The 20,264-nt window shown below is 36.8% G+C and overlaps 1 protein-coding gene across 9 annotated transcripts in view; it reads right to left on the reverse strand.

Moving 5' to 3' along the window:
- Positions 1 to 1,228: 1,228 nt before the first annotated feature.
- CAPRIN2 (caprin family member 2) overlaps positions 1,229 to 20,264 on the reverse strand; it is a 45,379-nt gene continuing 26,343 nt past the window's right edge. The window contains exons 10-19 of one of the 9 annotated variants that reach the window (XM_030322096.1): positions 19,587 to 19,709; positions 17,685 to 17,766; positions 16,613 to 16,668; positions 13,515 to 13,619; positions 11,037 to 11,183; positions 8,357 to 8,525; positions 6,774 to 6,956; positions 5,910 to 6,010; positions 3,318 to 3,381; positions 1,229 to 2,148 (exon numbers count right to left, since the gene is read on the reverse strand). In XM_030322096.1, the coding sequence (XP_030177956.1) occupies positions 1,580 to 2,148; positions 3,318 to 3,381; positions 5,910 to 6,010; positions 6,774 to 6,956; positions 8,357 to 8,525; positions 11,037 to 11,183; positions 13,515 to 13,619; positions 16,613 to 16,668; positions 17,685 to 17,766; positions 19,587 to 19,709 (1,599 nt within the window). In that variant the 3' untranslated portion in view covers positions 1,229 to 1,579. Of the gene's footprint in view, positions 2,193 to 3,317; positions 3,382 to 5,909; positions 6,011 to 6,773; positions 6,957 to 8,356; positions 8,526 to 11,036; positions 11,184 to 13,514; positions 13,620 to 16,612; positions 16,669 to 17,684; positions 17,767 to 19,586; positions 19,710 to 20,264 lie in introns of all 9 variants that reach the window. The other 8 variants (XM_030322093.1, XM_036064190.1, XM_032593943.1 and 5 more) reach the window with 8 other exon arrangements.

Consider the following 20,264-nt stretch of genomic DNA (forward strand, 5'->3'; position numbering starts at 1 on the left):
GAGAGAGGGAGACACAGAATCGGAAGCAGGCTCCAGGCTCTGAGCTGCCAGCACAGAGCCCAACGCAGGGCTCGAACCCACAGACCGCAAAATCATAACCTGGGCTGAAGTCAGCAGCCTAACCGACTGAGCCACCCAGGCGCCCCTAAAAATGCTTACTTTTAAAAACTATGCTTTAGGGGCGCCTGGGTGGCTCAGTCGGTTGAGCGTCCAACTTTGGCTCAGGTCATGATCTCACAGCTCGTGAGTTCAAGCCCCGCGCTGGGCTCTGTGCTGACAGCTCAGAGCCTGGAGCCTGCTTGGGATTCTGTCTCCCTCTCTCTGCCCCTCCCCCGCTTGTGCTATCTCTGTTTCTCAAAAATGAATAAATGTAAAAAAAAAAAAAATTAAAAAAACACTATGCTTTAATTAATAAAATTATTAAGCTCTTATTCATGAGAAACATAAATAAGCTTAAATTGTGAAGTGTGAGAATATATGCCTAAAATGGTTACTAAACTCTGTCAATGCCTGCTATACTAATACTACATCACACACACACACACACACACAATTCTGTAAGTATGTGGAATGAAAAAAAAATCATAGCACCTAACATTTATTAAATGCTTACGTGCCAGGCACTGTGTTAAGTCTTTTAGATATTCTTAGTTGAACTTCACATTTGCCCTAGGAGGTCGTGGAAATGGTCTATTAAAAAAAAAGAGAGAGAGAGAGAAAGAAAGAGAAGGTAGGGGGGATCTTAGAGGTAAAATAACTTGCCCAAGATCAGTAACTAAGTGGCAAAATCAGGACTCAAACACAGCACTGCCTGACCAGAAATCTTTTAAACACTCTACCTACTTAAATTGAGAATCCACTAGAAGGTATAAGCTTCACTGATGTCAGACCAGTAGTATTAGCTATGTACCTATCTACTATTGTATCCTGTATTATTATACAAGTAGTAGGTACTTAAAAATAGCTAACAGATAATAGCATGTCCTAATGCAAAATAGCTTCAAAAAGAAATGTTATTTAGCCAAAGGAAAACAGAGGATATCTTCTGATGAATGACAGCTGTAACATCAGAGAAAACTCTAAAAAGAGCTATTATATATAGTCTTACTTTAAAATAATAGTATGAACCATGAATTAACACCCATCCGAAAGTTATCAGTGATGCATAGCAAAAAATTCAATACTTTACCCCTTAACTAAATGTTTAATCAAATAAGAACACTGAAGGTGCATGTAACTTTTTTATTGAGGCACAACAAGGCATTATAACTTGCCTGAACTTGAGGCAGTCAGTTTAGTAAGCTGAACGTTAATACAGTTAAGGATTAAGTGCAAACAATATACATTCACAGCTTGACTAGCGAGGCTACATCACAATTTATAAAGTGCCAGATTAGTGCTAATTGTCATTCAGCTTGAAATTTTTCACCTTGGGGAGGAAAACAAAAAAAGTAAGGACCTCCACCTTCCTCTAGGAAAGAAAACATTTTCCTAAACCAGTCACAAGGGCAAAGACTACTTCTCCTTTAACCCTACTAATTAGAACACCATTCTTTTACTGTCAATTCTGTACTGACTTTCAATCTTGATAAAGAAGATAGCCTGAAAATGTAGAATATTTCCAACTACTTCCATAAATTGCTCCCCTGTGCAAACGTAACCATATCTGGTCTCCCTGGAAGAGCTGAAGAATTGCATGATTGCTAGCAGTTTCATGGTCTGGAGCACCATCATTGGCATAGGCAGATACCAAGACCTCTTCATTCTTCATGAGGTTGACATATAGTGGCACATTCACTGCCAGCTTTAGCATGTGAAAAATGAAAACATAAGTGCCATTCACCGGGCAATTAAATCTACCAAGCTGAAGATCAAAAGTTTCTCCCAAGTTGTTTAGAAGAAGATCAAACACGATAGGTTGGTCTAAAGTTCCAGGGGCGAGATTAGAGGTTCTGGCTGCTGAGAAGGCAACGCGCATCTGCTGAGGCAGGGGATAGACGTGTACTGGCAGTATGGTGGCTGCTGGATTTGTCACGGGCACATCCACAGGGGTCATGCTACGGGAGTCTCCTTGTCCAGAGTCACCACTGTTAAACGTTTCGTTGTCTCTTTCTGGGCTGCTCACCTGAGAAGAATCACTCCACCCTGCTGTTTTATTAGCAACAGTGAGTTTCTCATAATGAAGCAGTTAGCTTTGAACACAATATTTAACATTAGTCGGCTACTGAAATACAGATAAAAATACATTTTATAGTAAATTCTAAAACAAAAACAACAAAGTATAGCTACCGTATATTTTTCTAAAGTTTTCTAGCAATAGGCTTTCATATTACTATTAAGCCAAAAAGGACCTAGATGATCTTATCTAGTGGGCCTCATTGTTTTTTTAAGATTTTTTTTTTTTTAAGAAAATAAGCCTCCAGGAAATGCTAAGTTACTAGTTAAAGATTAGCAAAGTCTGAAACCCAGGTTTGAACACTCTTTTTACTTCTTTTATCTTTCTTCTGTAATTCTCACTCAGTTCTTTATTCCTCAGTGATAAATCTACTCAAACTATCTAATGTACAAGGACTCAAGAAAACTGAGATTACATAAAAGAACCAACTTTTAGAACTACTTGCCACTCAAAGATACTCTGTTATGATACTAAGCCCCATGATGAATGCCTGTTCTTCATTTCCAAGTTAATGTGATATCATGAAATCTTAACGTTTTAAGTACTACACAAAAACATAGCTCAGATAGAAGGCCAAGGCAGTGTGAATACTGATTGCTTTCTTAAAAGGAAAAGATTGTTTTTCTGTGATAAAGTTAGTTAATCTTCAGTAATTCTTGATTTTCTCAGTTACACTGAATCTTTTCTACTAAAGGTCCTATTAAACCTTCACATTTTAAAAAGTATTATAATATCTTCTTAAATTTCAAGTCATGGTGTCTTAATTGCTGCTTTTTCCTATCTTTCAATGTAGTGACACTAGAGTATCTAGAAATGCCCATTATTATAAGAAACATCATCCTGAATCATCACATGAAACTATTTGAAGTATGCAAGATGAATACATATCATAGGCTGAATTATGCTGTGGTGTCAATCAAACTGAAAAAGCACACACATACACTTTTAATCTAAATGGACAACTGGTTTCCACAGCCATTCCAGTAGTCTAGTATTTCCCTCAGGTCTTCAGTACTACATTTATGCAAAATGAAAACTTTAAAAGCTAAATGGTGAAAACAATGTACTCTGGGGAGAACTTCACAGAAGACAAAGAAAGATCTAGAGGTATGTTCTGTGCAACCCAGTTAATCATCCTTACCTCTTGAATTTGTCCGAGGACCACCAGATGTCCCTCCTCGCTTGTAACACTGCTGGAAATTATCCTGAAACGAACACGTAATATTTAACCTTGGCACCAAAAATGCAAGATGATAGTCCTTTCCCAGTGTTATTGGCTGGTAAATTTGTAAGATTAAAGTCCTCTTAGCCTTTTCTCTACCCCTCCCCAGCAGCCACAGAGGCTCAGATGTTTCCAAACACCAAGAAAGGCAAAAAGGGCAACAATAGCAATACTTGCTTCATCTGTGAATTAACCTGACCAACTAGGTATGCTAATAATTGCAAAAACAAGAAGGCATCCAGGAAACACTATGTAAAAGATACAATGTGAGGTAATGAGGGAAATTCAGAAATATGGCCTGGTCCTCTATCCCTTATCACAAGATAAAGGGAAATAATAAGGCAAGAACACAGACTATTTCAATTTTGCTCTATTTATAGATCAAACTGTGAAGACAATTATGAACTACGTCAGGATTTTGTTTTATTTTGACAGAGAGATTGGTAAGAATTATACCATATGAATGTACTATTGCCTGAAAACATAATTTAATATCCTCAAGAAAAAAATGTTCACGAGGCAACATTTCAAACAGACTCCCAGGTATGTTGAAAGTCCGCCTCCAGACAACGCATGAAAAGAATGATCAGTGGCATGATCAAATTAGCACATACAATAAAAATAAACACATGCAATAAAAAATTTAAACAGGACAAGAAGGCACACAATAATTAAGTCTCCTACCCCAAACTCCTAATCCTTTTCCCAGTAGCAACAACTATCTCATGTTTTCTCAGCAAGAAATTGACTTTCTTTTTTTTTTTTTTTTTTAATGTAACCTCTATGCCTAATGTGGGGCTTGACCTCATGACCCTGAGGATCAAAAGTCACATGCTATACTTGACTGAGCCAGCCAGGCATCCCAGCAAGACATTTAAAGCAGCACAAAAAATCCCAGAATATTGGTGTTAACAACAGCTCCATTACAGGCACCTGGGTGGCTCAGTCAGTTGAGCGTCCAACTTCAGTTCACGTTATGATCTCACGATTCCTGAGTTCAAGCCCCACAGCAGACTGGCTGCTGTCAGCCTGTCAGTGCAGAGCCTGCTTCAGATCCTGTCTCTCTCTTTGCCTCTCCCTCCTTACACTCAAAAAATAAATAAAATATTTTAAAAAAAAAATTTTTTTTTAAAGGAGCTGTTCATTACTGTCTGACATTACCGTGCTAAGCCTTCATGTATGTTAATTCACTTAATCCTCAGGATATCTCAGAAAGAAATCCTCACAACACTTCAGAGTAAGATGAGTCTTCATCCAACAGATGAGGAACCACAGATCAGAAAGTTTACTCAACATACCCAAGGTCACAAAGGAAGTGATGAAATCAGGAATCAAACCCAAGTCATTTAAGTGATTTGGTGTGTTCTTCGAGGTGTGTTCTTAACCCCCTTTTCAATACTGTCTCTGTATAGACATCTACTTTACCTCATTTAACTAACTGTAAGCTCCTCAAAAACAGGTACTTTATATCACAACAGAATTCAGTGGGAAACCACATACTTAAAAACTTGTAGAACTTCAAAACTGAAAATTCTGACGTATTCAGTCATATCCATAGATGATCAACGACAAAGAGGTCCCACGGTTTGTTAAAGTAGAATGTCTAACCTCTTACCAGTCTTTTATCATATGTAGTAAAGAAAATCTGAGCTATTCAAATAAAAATAAAAAAAATAAATTTTTGAAAAATACTTTTGCTACACCAGGTACCTAGAAAAGTTAAACTGAAAGCAACATAATGAAGTTGGGGCGCCTAGGTGGCTCAGTCGGCTAAGCACCCAAATCTTGATTTCAGTTCAGGTCATGATCCCAGAATCGTGGGATCAAGCCCCATGTCGGGCTCCACATGGAGCATGGGGACTGTGTGAGATTCTCTCTCTCCCCTTCAAAAAAAAAAGGAAAAGAAAATAATAAAGTTAAGCTCATAGGGTCTGGAGTTAGGAAACATGCAGTCTCATGTTAATTCTACCATTCATTTGCTGAGTGACCTCAGATAAGTAATTTGTTTCTGAACCCCAGTTTCTCTCAAAAGGTGGAGGAGTGAATGAGTTAATGCAAACAACATGATAAATAAAGTTCTTAAGACCTTCTAAGTTCTGTGTAACAGACAATTGTCATTTATCTTCTGTGGGTTACTTGAAAAGCTTCCAACTCAACTCTCCACAGTACTGACAAGTAGTTCTAAAACAAAGAGTGCCTTGGGGTGTCTGGGTGGCTCAGTCAGTTAAGTGTTGGACTCCAGCTCAGGTCATGATCTCACGGTTTGTGGGTTGAAGCCCCGTGTCAGACTCTGTGCTGACAGCTAAGAGCCTGAAGCCTGCTTTGGATTCTGTCTGTCTCTGCCCCTCCCCTGCTCACATTCTATCTCTCTCTCAAAAATAAACATTTCAAAAATTTAAAAAAAAAACAAAGAGTGCCTTATACCAAATACACTGTGACTCGGCTATAGTTTAATCACAGCTTAACATCAACAACTGTACTATATTATTCAACTATGACAGCTATTCTTACCCTTTGGGAATAAGGTGTTCCAGGATACTCTCTAGCTTGGAACTGTAGCTGGCTATAATTTCCATTGGTAATTGAAGGTGGTCCTCTATAAGTATCAAAACCTAATAAACAAACAACTTAAATAAAATTACGGGCAAAATTATACTAAACTTTTAAATCGTCTAATTCTATACCACTTTAAAAGTTAAACTGATCCTATAATACCATCATTAGATTTATGCCTTCTTTAAGCAAACTCTACTAATATTGCTTCCACAGGAAAACACGTATTTATAAAATACTGCTAACTTCAAATAAGCCAAGGGCAGAGATTTACTACTGCTGCAATGCAGATGGGGTTCAAAAAGGTGCATGGTTAAGGCCTGTCTAGCGCAATTCTGCTAATACCAAGAGAATAACATGTGGAACCATATCTAAGACTTAAGAAAATATCACTATTATAGTCTCAAAATTTATATTTTTATGTATAGTATCCTCTCATAGAAAAATAACTAGAAAATGGGCACTGATTATGACACATTTTGAGACATATTTTTATTTGACATAGTTTGACTTGGGGCAGTCAAGTCAATTAAAAAAAAGTAAGTATTCAAATATGAAAACCCAAATTCATCCCCGGAAAAGAAAGATGCTCAACCTTTCACTGCAGCAAGTCACAGGATCAATCTGCTTTTCATACAAAAAGTTCCTCTGTTATATAGGCAACAGGTATATTAGAAAAGCTATATTTTACAGAAATAGGGAATTTTCTACCACAATATGGAGGGCAACTAAAAAAGGAACAAGGTAAAGTAAAAATAGTTTGAGTTAAGTAAATATATAAACAAAATAATTCAGTATAATTAAATTTTGTTCAGAGCATACCTTTATAACCACCAGGGGACCGATACGAATTGGTTAGTAATCTCCCACCACGAGTACATCCTCTAACAGATCCCCGGCTATTGACAAATGGTTGAGAGGGTCTGGGAAATACATTCGTCTGTGCTGGGTAAAAGGCAAGGCTACCATTGCTTACTTGAATAGTTCCATCAGGATAACTTGCTGCTTAAGGAAACAGTTTTAAGTCCAAGAGTTAAATGGTAACAAAGATTTAATATTCTTTATACTTAAAAGTCACTGTATATCAAAACCTTTAATATAATTTTCTCCCTTTGAAAAAAAAAAAAAACAGGTGCTATATATACATGTACGTATATATAGAGATCCTGGTATCTATACATATATTTAGGTAATAGAATATTATTCAGCCTTAAAAAGGTAAGAAATTCTGACACATGCTACAACATGGATGAAATCTTGAAGACATTATGCTGAACGAAATAGGCCAGTCACAAAAGGACAAATACTGTCTGTTTCCACTTACTCTAGGTAAGTACCTAGAGTAGTCAATTCATAGAGTAGAATGGTAGTTGCCAGGGGGCAGTAGGAAGAGGGGGAATGGAGAGTTAGTGTTAAATGGGTACAGAGTTCATTTGGGAAAGATGAAAAAGTCCTTAGAGATGAATGGTGGTGATGGCTACACAACCATCTGGCCATACACTTAAAAATGGTTAAAATGGTAAATTTTATGTTATGTATATTTGGCCACAATTAAAGGAAAAAAGGCTAAACACCCCAGATCAAGGAGTAAAAGACAATGAATTTTAATTAATACTATACCTAAGAAGGCACAGGACAAATATCCCTTATGTAAATCATGTACACTATGTTTTCACTCAGTACAAGTGAGAACAGAATGAGGTCATTGGTGGCTAGGCCCAAGGATTTACATTTAGTATCTCTTGTGAGTAACCAAATACCTCTAATGTTCAACTCATTTACTCAGGCTTAAGTTTTAGAAAACTCAATGGGGATCTGAAACACCAACACTAAAAATCTACAGGTGTTTATCAAATTAGGAAATAACTACAAAGTTGCCTATTCTTTCATGTATTTGGATAGCATAAAAGAGCAAAACAGTTTTTCATCTCTAAGCAAACAATGGAAAAGCATACTAAATTATACCTTTGCATTAATCAATGCTTTATTGTAAGAGGGAAAAAGAGAGAAAAGGCCAGATAGCTATCTGTCTGTGCTAAAAGATTTAACGGAGTGATTTCAAAACTCTTCTAGTAGAAGAAGGGCACTTCTATAGAAGGGCACTATATATATATCGCCCTATCTACTTCTATTACTGTCCATGGTAATCAAAGCAATCAGATTTAAAAATATGAACCTACTTCAAGGTTTAATCAACCATCTAGGTTCTACCTCTACAAAAGTTAAAATTAATAGGTGAACTTAATTAATAGAAGAAAGGCATTTAAGTGTTTCTCAACACTTGAACATGCGAAGAAATAATGCTTACTAGTCAAGAAAGAACCCTTAAAGTATCACTACTGAATTGCTTTCCATTCTACTAGCTGTCATCTAAGTCTTCAAAATATCATATGCAAAGATCTTACCAGTCTCTTGAGAAAGGACAGTTTGTTCTACATGTATAGCTGGCAGTTGGCACTGGGGTGGTGTTTGTGTACTTGCTGTAGTAAAACTTTGATTGTAGCCAGGTGAATAAGGGGATTCTTTTACTTCTTGTTCTTTCCGTGGAGGCAGAGGTGCATTAACATTAAACACCTTAAGAGACAAAGGGTACACTAAGTCCTGTGTAATGTTTCATAGAAAAGGATTAAGGATGACATCCAACAAAATTCTCCAACATTCAAAAAGGCAAAGGACTTGAATGGACATTTCTCCAAAGAAGAGAAATGGCCAATAAACACATGAAAAGATGCTCAGCATCACAGTCATTAGGGAAATACAAATCAAAACCACAATAATATACCACTTCATACTCATTAGGATGGCTGTTACCAAAAGAAAAAAAAAAAAGGGAAAATCTAAGTGTTGGCAAAGATGTGGTGTAATTTGAGCCTTGTGCATTACTGGTAGGAATGTAAAATGATGCAACCAACTGTAGAAACAGTGTGGTTGTTCCTCAAAAAGTTAAACATGCAATTACCATATGATCCAGCAAATCCACTTCTAAAATATAACCAAAAGTACTGAAAGCAGAGGCTCACATTTTGTACATCAATGTTCATAGCAGCATTATTCACAATAGGCAAAAGGGGGGCGCCTGGGTGGCTCAGTCGGTTAAGCGTCCGACTTCAGCTCAGGTCACAATCTCACAGACCGTGAGTTCGAGCCCCGCGTTGGGCTCTGGGCTGATGGCTCAGAGTCTGGAGCCTGCTTCCGGTTCTGTGTCTCCCTCTCTCTCTGCCCCTCCCCCGTTCATGCTCTGTCTCTGTCTCAAAAATAAACGTTAAAAAAAAAAAAATTAAAAAAAAAAAATAGGCAAAAGGTGGAAACAATCCAAATGTCCAACAGCTGAATGGATAAACAAAATGTGGTATAGACATACAATAGAATATTACTTAGCTATAAAAAAATGAAATTCTGATCCATAATACAACATGAATAAACCTTGAAAATATTTTGCTAAATGAAATAAGTCATATACAAAAGGGCAAATAATGTGATTCCACTTATCTGAGTACTTAGAACAGGTAATGAGGCAAAAAGAAGATAGGTTACTAGAAGCTGGAGACAGGGAGGAATAAAAAGCTATTATTTAATGAGTATAGTTTAATGGTTTGGATGATGAAAATGTTTTGGAAACAGTGGAAATGGTTGTACAACACTGTAGATGTACTAAACATCACTGAATTATACACTTAAAAATGGTTAAAATGGTAAATTTTATGTCATACGTATTTTACTATGGCAAAAAAAAAACCTATTTGGTTTCTAGTAGATCTAAACTCAAATACAAAAATTAATCTTCCTGCTATTATGATATAATAATGCTTACTGAGCATGAAAGCTACACAGGCCAAGACAGTACTTTTTCAAAAATTAAAGATGAAAAAAATCTGCCACCTACCAAATTTCTACCACATGGCAGGCAAATGACCTGTCCAGACTCTGGCCATTGTCTATAAAATAGCACTTCCATTACTCTCCAGCTCCCTTACCCTGCTCCATTTTTCCCCATGACACAGGTGACATTTCGCCATGACACAGGTGACATTTCCCCATATGTATATACATATATATATATGTATACGTATACACATATATATGTGTGTGTGTATATTTTTCTCTCTAGCCCTCTCACCTCCATTATCACATGTAAGCTTCTTGAGCACAAAGACTTGTCTCTTTTTCACTGCCAATACCCAACCCCAGTGATTAAGAACAGTATCTGATTTCATTAACGAGAAAAACTTAATAAAACCAATGTGGCAATACTGTGCAGGAGGGACTGACAGGGTAAGAGGGAAAACAAAGAAACTAATCAGTTCTAAGAGGCCAAGCATGAAGTGATAAAACTAGTGAATTTAGGTGCCTGAATTCAAAAGCTTATCTCCCTGCATTGCATCTGCTTTCCATTGCCACTCCACTGGCCCCACCCTACCACCATCACTGAAAAGTATCCAGAGTGGGGCATTAAGCATCATCAGATACTTACTGGCTAAGACTTTTTTTCTTAAGAACTGTTCTATACTATTCTGTTTTAGAGAGTAAACATATAAACCTAGTTTTATTACCTTGAAAAACGTTTTAAGTTTAAACAATTTGCAGAGGAATGTGTAATTCAGAATACCACACAAATCGGAACAATTATCCAAAATCAGCATAAGATCAAAATAAAATCAAATGAAAGTTTCCAGAATGACAGAACACCCAAGTATGTGCCCTATATTTCAGGCTATTGATGCTATGGAACATCACTAGTGTGGTATTAGTAATGGTTAGTATTATTAAGCTGTTCACAGAAAATTATGTTTCTCACCCACACTTTTTTTTTAATTAATATGAACCCTCAGCTTTGCCTGCTACTAATTTTCTGAGTGGGGAAAATGTTCTGATAAAATATCCATTCAAAATTCTCAAGGCTTTGGATTTAATACTCTTTTACCACAAACAATATTTGCATTGGACAAAGCAAGGATCAACCCAAATAAGAGCAATACAAAAGGCAAAGTTTTTCACATAGTAAGTACCCAATAATGGACGTAAGAGAAACAATGGCTTTTTAACAGGAACAATGAACTGTAATCACCATTCACGTTTCATACTCACTGTCTGCATGGCTTGAAAGGGCGCTGTGTTAATCGTTACTGAACTACTACTTGCTGGAGGTGACTGGAAGCCCTGTTCAGAGCCCTTTGACATGGGAGGATTTGAAGAAGCTAGTGAAGATGGTTGCTTGCTTGGGGGAACTGCTGCCTGGGAAGGAGAAATGCAGCATCAGCCAATCACCTGCCATATAACAAGCAGTTAACTTACACTAAACCCCAGACTGGCCTAAGTCAGCAAGTTCTATAGGATGACATTCAGACACAGGAATGCAAAAGAATAGCTTCTGCTTACAATTTCAAATCACAACTGCTGAGGATGCACACTAGCATTTGCTGTGCACAGCTTGCTGACTAAGTGAAAGAGTCTTACTATTAATCAGTCTAACAGATGAGATACTGAACTTTTTATGAGTACCTAGTCAAACCCTGAAACGGTAGTTTCCAACTAAGAATCTAATATTATTCCAAATCTATACAGAAGAATTAAGAAAAATCTTGGGTTAGTTGCTTAGTCAATGTTAATTTTTCTGAATTTTAAAGTCTTATTCCTGGATTTCTAAGTCAGCTGCCTTTAAAAAAGAAAATCAAACCTGATCTAATTTAAATAATACTTATCTATGGTAATAAGCAAATCCTTGATGTAACAGATTACAAATCCAAAGGCTTAAAAAGATACCAAAAACCAGTCCTAATCAGATTATGAAACAGAGCTGTGACTCACTTGGTCACACCTTCCTCTTCTTAAAATGAGGAACGAAGTAATTTTAATTTAGACCAAGTCTACACCATAAAAATTAATGTGTTATCTATATATTCTTATATTCTGTAATGAATACATTATCTTGTATAATAGCGAACCAAAAATAGTAAAATCTAAGAGCTGCTAAATTAATCTAAAAAAATCATGCTATCTTGCTATACCTATTTCAAGGATTTGCTCAAACTTAGCAAAAACTATCATTTTAGAATTGAAAACACAAACATAATATAGTTGACCCTTGAAAAACACACAGGTTAGGAGTGCTGAACCCCAAAGTCAAAAATCCACATATAACTCTTGACTCCCCAAAAACTTAACTACTAATAGCTTATAGAGATGGAAAGGAAGCCTTACCAATAATATAAACAGTCGATTAACACATATTTTGTAAGGTATATGTATTATATATTGTATTCTTACAACAAAGTAACCTAGAGAAAAGACAATGTTAAGAAAAGCATAAGGCCCAGTGTCTATCAGTAGATGAATGGATAAAGATGTGGTGTGTGCATGCGTGTGTGTGTGTAATGAAATATTATTCAGCCATAAAAAAGAATGAAATCTTGCCATTTGCAACAACAGGGATAAGCTAGAGAGGATAATGCTAAGCAAAAGAAGTCAGCCAGAGAAAGATAAATACTGTAAGATTTTACTCATATATGGAATTTAAGAAACAAAACAAATGAGCAAAGTGGGGGGAAGGAGAGGAAAAAAAGAGAGAGAGACAAACCAAGAAACAAGACTCTTAACTACGCAGAACCAACTGATGGTTACCAGAGGGGAAATGGGTTAAATACATGATGGGGATTTAAGGAGTACATTTATTGTGAGGAGCACAGGGTGATTTAAGGAAGTGTTGAGTCACAATATCGTACACCTGAAACTAATATTACACTGCATGTTAACTAAATGGAATTAAAATTAAAACCTAATTTTAAAAAAAAGAAAATCATAAGAACATACATTTACAGTATTGTAGTTATCAAAAAACTAAAACGGGGGCGCCTGGGTGGCGCAGTCGGTTAAGCGTCCGACTTCAGCCAGGTCACGATCTCGCGGTCCGGGAGTTCGAGCCCCGCGTCAGGCTCTGGGCTGATGGCTCAGAGCCTGAAGCCTGCTTCCGATTCTGTGTCTCCCTCTCTCTCTGCCCCTCCCCCGTTCATGCTCTGTCTCTCTCTGTCCCAAAAATAAATAAACGTTGAAAAAAAAAAAAAAAAAAAAAAAAACTAAAACGTATAAGTGGACCTTCACAGTTCAAGACCATATTGTTCAAGGGTCAACTGTGCTATCAAAATGCTTTTGATAAAATTAGCCAAAAGAAAATGTAATTCATTCCTATGGAGGTAGTGCTAATATTAACACTATAAATTTATTGAGTCTCAGTTATATAAGTAGATTTTTCTGCTAAGGATTCCATCAATATAATATATATAGTGAGAAACTTGACTCACTCCTACCTAGAACTTTTCATCTTTTTTGACAACAGCAATTTAGACATATTTATTGTATGTGATAAGGCATTACACTACTAAGTTTACTTATATGGCAAAGTCACAGCAAAGTTACCTGTAATTCCAGGACAATATCTACAGAAAGCAATACATTAGTCAAGTATAAATGTTAAATAATTCAACTGATCATGCCTGTAACGCATAAGGTAAGCTGGTTCTGCTATTATTTTAGACAGAAAAGAAATTAACACAATTGGCCTCTTATTACCTCAGGAGTCTCTGAGGTCATAAACTCTGTTTCAGATCCCGAAGAAGCCTGATCAGTAGTAACCAAGCAAGCATTTGAGCTACAAGTAACTGAAGAAGAAGCAGCCTAGACACAGGAAGATATAAAACATGATAAAAGGCACATTTTGTTCACTTTATATTTCTTGAGTCCTGAGCTTCATAACATGTAACTCTTACCAAGCACTCACTAGTGCCAAATACTATGCTAAACACTTTATACATATTCACGTGTTTAGTCCTAACAATAACCCTGTGAGGTAGATACAACCATCCCCATTTTATAGACAATAAGGCATAGGCAAAGATAAGTTAAGTAATGGATCCAATATCACACAAAAATTAAGTTAGTGGTGAGAGTCAAACCCAAGCAGTCAGCTAAATTGCCTTTCCAGGCCTGGTCACCAAAGCTACACATCTAATCCCATCCTCATTTATCAAGATTCTTGGCCCTAGAAACCTGGGCCTCAACAGCAGATGGAACACCTGGCCCTCAACAGCAGTTCAATGGAAGCAGCTCAGGGCACATTCAACACTGTGGGCACAGCTCTGCCAGGGATCACAGTAACTGTGGTTTGGCTCTCTGTGCTCCCACTGTCTTAAAGAGGTAGGCAGAAGTACAAATAGAAATGATAAGCTTAGGGCGCCTGGGTGGCTTAGTCGGTTAAGCGTCCAACTTCGGCTCAGGTCATGATCTCATGGCTTGTGAGTTTGAGCCCCACATCGGGCTCTGTGCTGACAGCTCAGAGCCTGGAGCTTGTTTCAGATTCTGTGTCTCCCTCTCTCTCTGCTCCTCCCCCATTCACACTCTGTCTCTCTCTCCCTCAAGAATAAACAGAAAGAGAAAGAAAGAAAGAAAGAAAGAAAGAAAGAAAGAAAGAAAGAAAGAAAGAAAGAAAGAAAGAAAGAAAGAAAGGGAGAGAGAGAAAGAAAGAAAGAGAAATGATAAGCTCTACATAAATTACAGAGGCACCAAAATTCTAACATAATGTTAAAGCTAATAACATAAAACAAAAACTGGAAGAAAGCAAGCACAGGAAAAACTAAGGCTGTGACAACTGTAACCAATAAAAAACTAAGAAAGTGGCTACAAAAGAATTCTATGGCACAAAGATATTAGAACATAACAGGGAGAGATCTATAAAAATCCAGCAATCACAAGTTCTGAAGTGTCCATGACATGAATCTACTCCTTTTATCTCAATCTCAGAAGCCCAAGTAATAAAATGGGTTAATTGGAAACTAATTAATGGCAACCAAATATCCAGAGCAGTTACATTTCAGTGACCTTCTAGAGAGGGTCATCATAATAGGCCACTTCTTGGGAAGGAGATGGGGACCAAGTTTTAAAAGAGATCTTAAGAAAAAAAAATTTTAAATCCTTTTGAAATTTTATTAGATTTAGATCCGACTAAAACATTAGAACTATTATGATACTGTAGTGTTTCTAAAACTAGGTCTTTCTTCTGGTCCTCTTTTTAAAATAACAAGACAACTGCCCAAAATAATTGGAACTGGGTATTGTGGGGACAGAAGTTTCCTGCTGCGGAAAGATTTACAAATGTTAAGCTAAGACATTGATACCTGAGCTTTTGAATTTAAAAGGTTCACTTGACAACAACAACAAAAAATAAAGATAAATTCTTCACATTAGTATTTCTTTAGAAGTTATGGCAATTCTTGCTTCCAAATTACTGCTCTTTAAGCAGACCAGCTGAAAGCAGTTTTAGGTATTGGTGAGTAAACATGATGCTGGGGACCTGTGATTCCCAAACAATGCAGGTGCAGATTCACCCAGGAAGCTTATTACAAATATAGATGTCTAGATAACGCCCCTGGAAATTCTGATCCATTAGGTCTAAGGTGATATCTAGATATATATATCTTTAGGGGCACCTGGGTGGTTCAGTCAGTTAAGCCTCTGACTTCGGTTCACGTCATGATCTCGTGGTTCATGAGTTCAAGCCCTGCATCAGGCTCTGTGCTGATGGCTTGGAGCCTGAAGCCTGCTTCTGTGTCTCCCTCTCTCTCTGCCCCTCCCCCACTTCTGCTGTCTCTCTCAAAAAAAAAAAAAATTAAAAAACCTTACAGATAGATATATAGATATATATACAGAGATATATATAGATACCTTTATTAAAGTGATCAAGTGCTTCTGATGCAGCCATCCACAGACCTGCCCCTGAGAACTACTAAACTAGACCAACAGCTTTTTGAAAACCTTTAACTTATCCATTGAAAGCCTCATGTAGAACCCTAACAGCTAGAACAGGTAACATGGAACCCTTAAACCAGTGAGTAGGGTGAGGGACTCAGCTCAATAAATACATTTTGAAAACTGAGCCATACCTTATCAAACTAAATATAAACCATTGTAAACAAATGGTATTTACTCAGAAGTTTTTGGACAGGAAGGCAACAACTGTTGAGCCATCTGGTCAAAATACTTAACCTATCAGGGATGCTACTGTTAAGAAAATTGCCATAAAGTTTTCAGAGGGATCCTGATAATTTTTTTTAAAGGTAATGACCAGAAAACTATCAAACCTTGTACTTTTTTTTTTTCTTGAACTTACTATTGATAGAAGTGCAATGTGGCATCAGAGATCTCAATGATCTGGTTCCTTTGTAAATCTAAGGTGTTCTGTGAAAATCAGTTCCTCAGAATGTCAACTCTTATGTGTGAAGGGAGGCAGGAGATTAGCTAACCATGTGCTAAACAAAATTAGTATCTTTCTTTAGACTCTTGACTATGCTGCTCTACCAAAGTGACTTAAGTAGCCAATGGCAGAGTAAGATTCCCAGACAAGGTATCTCTGAATTCTTCAGGCTTGCTCTTTCCTTATTAAAGTCTGCCAGCCTTCTCTATTTTAACAGATGTCTTCCCCATGATCATTAGGTAACCTTTGGAGGGCCAGTTGTACTTAATCTAAAAAACTAGATATCCTTAGAACATTTTCAATAATTTAGTTAGGTATATTAGAATCAGCAAGTCTGATCTATCTTACCAAAGCAAGAGTTTCTTCCCTGAATAACAAAGAAATTAAAAGTAGCAAAGAAAGATTACTTTGGAGAAGTTACCTGTAATGGCTCTTGAAGAAAATCACTTTGACTGGAAAGATTTTGTTCTGTAGATGCTGCAGAGAGTGAAATCAACAGTAAACTATTGAGGGAGGAGAAAAGTTTATGCATATCAACTGGGTGGAAACTAAAAGTTTATACTTTACAAAATAAGCCATAGCTAGAAAAACTAGGTCTCAAGGCCATCATGAATTTTCTGTGAGAGCTCTAAAGAGTCAGAGAGGATTTGGGAGACACTAGTCCCATCTGTGACACTAATGATGTTTTAAGGTTAAAAGGGCAAAAGCAGCATTTCAAAGCTTCCAAAAATCTATTACTTTAAAAAATGACTAGTAATAGTAAACTGGAAGATAAAATCTAAGCTATCATGAATAGTAATCAAGTGATACACTCAAATTCCAAGTTTCAAAATAACTCTTAGCTGGGTCATATGTCTTTTCAGGTTTTTTTTTCCCCCTTTGGTCATGTATATTAATATGCTTTTCAATTATATAGTTTCGGTTTGGTTTTTTCTTGTTAATGTCTATCACTTTTGTTAATTACTCTTTATTCTCCTTACTTCATCCAGGAATTACTACACCCATCTTCTAGTTGGTGTCTGCTCACTACAACTGGACTGTGGCTTCAAATACCTCATTCCTCCCCTGAAATAAATGAGTGTAGAGCAAAAATCCTAACATCAGGCCAGATTCAATTCTAGGTTCCGTCATTAGGTACTGTGTTAATCGATGTACTTAAATATCACTGATGTAATTTCACTCATAATTGGGATCAAAAAGTTTCAATACTAGATTTATAGAGTCAAAAGGACCCCAATCACTTCAAAATTTGCAAAACCAGCTTGTGTTTCTCCATTTAACCATCTGGAGACCTTCTATAAAAGGCAAACAGGTCAGGTGAGCACACTAATGTCTTAATGGTAATTTACCCATATATAACTGATGACACATAGATACATTTAGAATTAACACAGAGACACACTTTAACCCTTAAGATATCTAGGGTAAAATTATTTGTAAGAGGTAACAAATGTTAGACCTATGCATGTTTACTCTCAGTTATGATTACATACCTACTGGGCTACCTGGAGTAGTTGAAGGCGGCTGTGACGATGGAATTGCACTTGAAGGTTTGTCAAAATCCAGAATAGATTCCTAAAGACAAGATTTTTTAAATCATGACTAGAAACAATTATTCATTTAAAAGCTATTACCATTGGGGCACCTGGGTGGCTCAGTCAGTTGAGTGTCTGACTCTTGATATTGGTTCGGGTCATGATCTCACAGTTGATGACATCAAGCCCCATGTTGGGCTCTGTGCTGATGGTGTGGAGCTTGCTTGGATTTCTCTCTCTCTGCCCCTCCTGTGCTCTCTCTCAAAAATAAACTTAAAAAAAAAATAAACTGTTTAAAAGCTATTACCATTGCATTATTCACAACACTGTCCATAGCTATTAGCTATAAGAATCTAGCTAATAACTATCTCAAAATGTTGATAACTTACTCTTTATTTAAAAAAAAAAAAAAGTGTTTATTATGAGAGAGAGCACTCATGAGCAGGGCAGAGGCAGAGAGAGAGGAATAGAGAGAGAATCCCAAGCAGGCTCCATGCTATCAGCGGAGCCTGATGCAGGGCTCAATCCCATAAACTGTGAGATCATGACCTAAGCCAAAATAGAGAATTGGACGCTTAACCAACTGAGCCACCCAGATACTCCAACAACTTAGTCTTCATAAGAGAAAGAGTTAAGAGTTAAAATCTAAAGTAACTGTCAAACCTTAAAATTATGTCAAGTAATTCCAAGGCTTAACTATGAAAAAAAAAAAAAAAACCTCCTGACTTAAGCTCTTAAACACAAGCATTAATTCTGTAACCTTGCTTTTATTATGTCCAACAACTGAGGGTTTAACAGTCTCATCTCAACCACTAATCTAGCTCATTCATGCTCTCTGATCTTTCATAATGAGTAACGATTCTCTCTCCCATCTGCCTATCTTAGTTTTCAAATGTTTCCAACATTTTGAATAATTAAGCTACCCTTGTAGTAATCACTTTTCATCTTCAAATAACCTAAATGGGTAAGGAATTCCCTCATTTTATAAGTAGAGGATTACAGGCTAAATAACTTGCCATGGATTTTATAGCCAGTAAATAGCAGAACCGGGATTTAAACACAAGTCTAATTCCAAAGCTCAAGATCTTTTTACTACACAAAAAGATCTTATTTGTCTACTTCCTCCTTCAATAATATTGTACTATTCTGAAATTCTGTAAGACTCTGTATGACACAGTTTAGCACTTAACTATTGCCACAAGTTAAAATCTTATACAACTGGAATATAAACTCCTTGAAGGCAATAAATGTCTCATGATTTTCTACATACAATAGCACCTACCAGAATGCCAAGCACAGAGTAGGTTCTCACAGTCTGAGTGGAAACTACCAATGATCTACAGTAGAAAATATATTTGAACACTTATACTTTTTACATGTTTAATTCATTTCATTACTCACAACAAACTTAGGAATAAGAATTATTATCCTCATTTTTCAAAAAAAGAACCAAGGCAAAGAGTAAAGTAACTTGCCTGAACTGTGAGACCTAGGAAGTGGCCAGAATTCCCATGCATTCTGAACACCAGAACCTAACCTCTTAGCAACTTCATTACAGGAGCGCCTGGGTGGCTTAGTCAGTTAAGCATCTGACTTTGGTTCGGGTCAGATCTCACGGTTTGTGAGTTCAAGTCCTGCATCAGGCTTTGTGCTGACAGCTCAGAGCCTGGAGCCTGCTTCAGATTCTATGTCTCCCACTCTCTCTGCCCTTCCTCTGCTCACACCCTGTGTCTCTGCCTCTCTCTCTCTAAAAATAAATAAACATTAAAAAAAAACAAAAACACTTCACTGTAATACTTCTGATTAGAAGCGAGTAGCCCCAGGAATATCATTTAAGATTCATTTAAGAATGGCTCATACTTGCATAAAGTTACAAGTTCCTTGAATCTGGGTCATCAGATCCTGCAGTTTTTCTTTCCTCAATACTGGATCCTTTGGAAGGGTCGAGGAAGAACCTACAGGCTGATGCATAGGCTTAGGCACCTACAAAATAAACCCACAATGTATAAGAGCGAAATTCACATTCAACAGCCTAATTCAGGAAACTCACCTTATCACTACATCTTAATGAAAGCAGAACACATAGCAAAGCCCATTTATCAGATCTATGTCAGGTAAAGAATTTCCACAACGATACATTTTCTAAATAATTTAAGCAAACTTTATAAACACTTTTTCCCTTTCACAATACCTCTAATGGATATCTTTCTAAAACAACCTCTTTTCAAAGGGAAGACCCAGAGTAACAAAACTTCCTTGACAGAAAGTTTTTTCATTATGGACAATCAGCTGATGATATTCTTTATAAGATACCACTAACTGTAAGACACGCAAATGATTTTTTTTCCCCAGAGAAAAAGTTACTATCACCACATTCCACTTTTAAATGTCTGCTTTCAGAAACATTAAGAAGTAAATATGTATACAAACACATCCAAGGTTGAAGAAATACACTACTATATTTTGTTATCAGATTAAGTACTTCGGGGGACTAATGATGTTTATAAAGTGGTTAGTCCTCACGCTAAGTTGCTTATG

This window comes from Lynx canadensis, chromosome B4 (genome assembly GCF_007474595.2).
Source record: "Lynx canadensis isolate LIC74 chromosome B4, mLynCan4.pri.v2, whole genome shotgun sequence".
NCBI lineage: Eukaryota > Metazoa > Chordata > Mammalia > Carnivora > Felidae > Lynx > Lynx canadensis.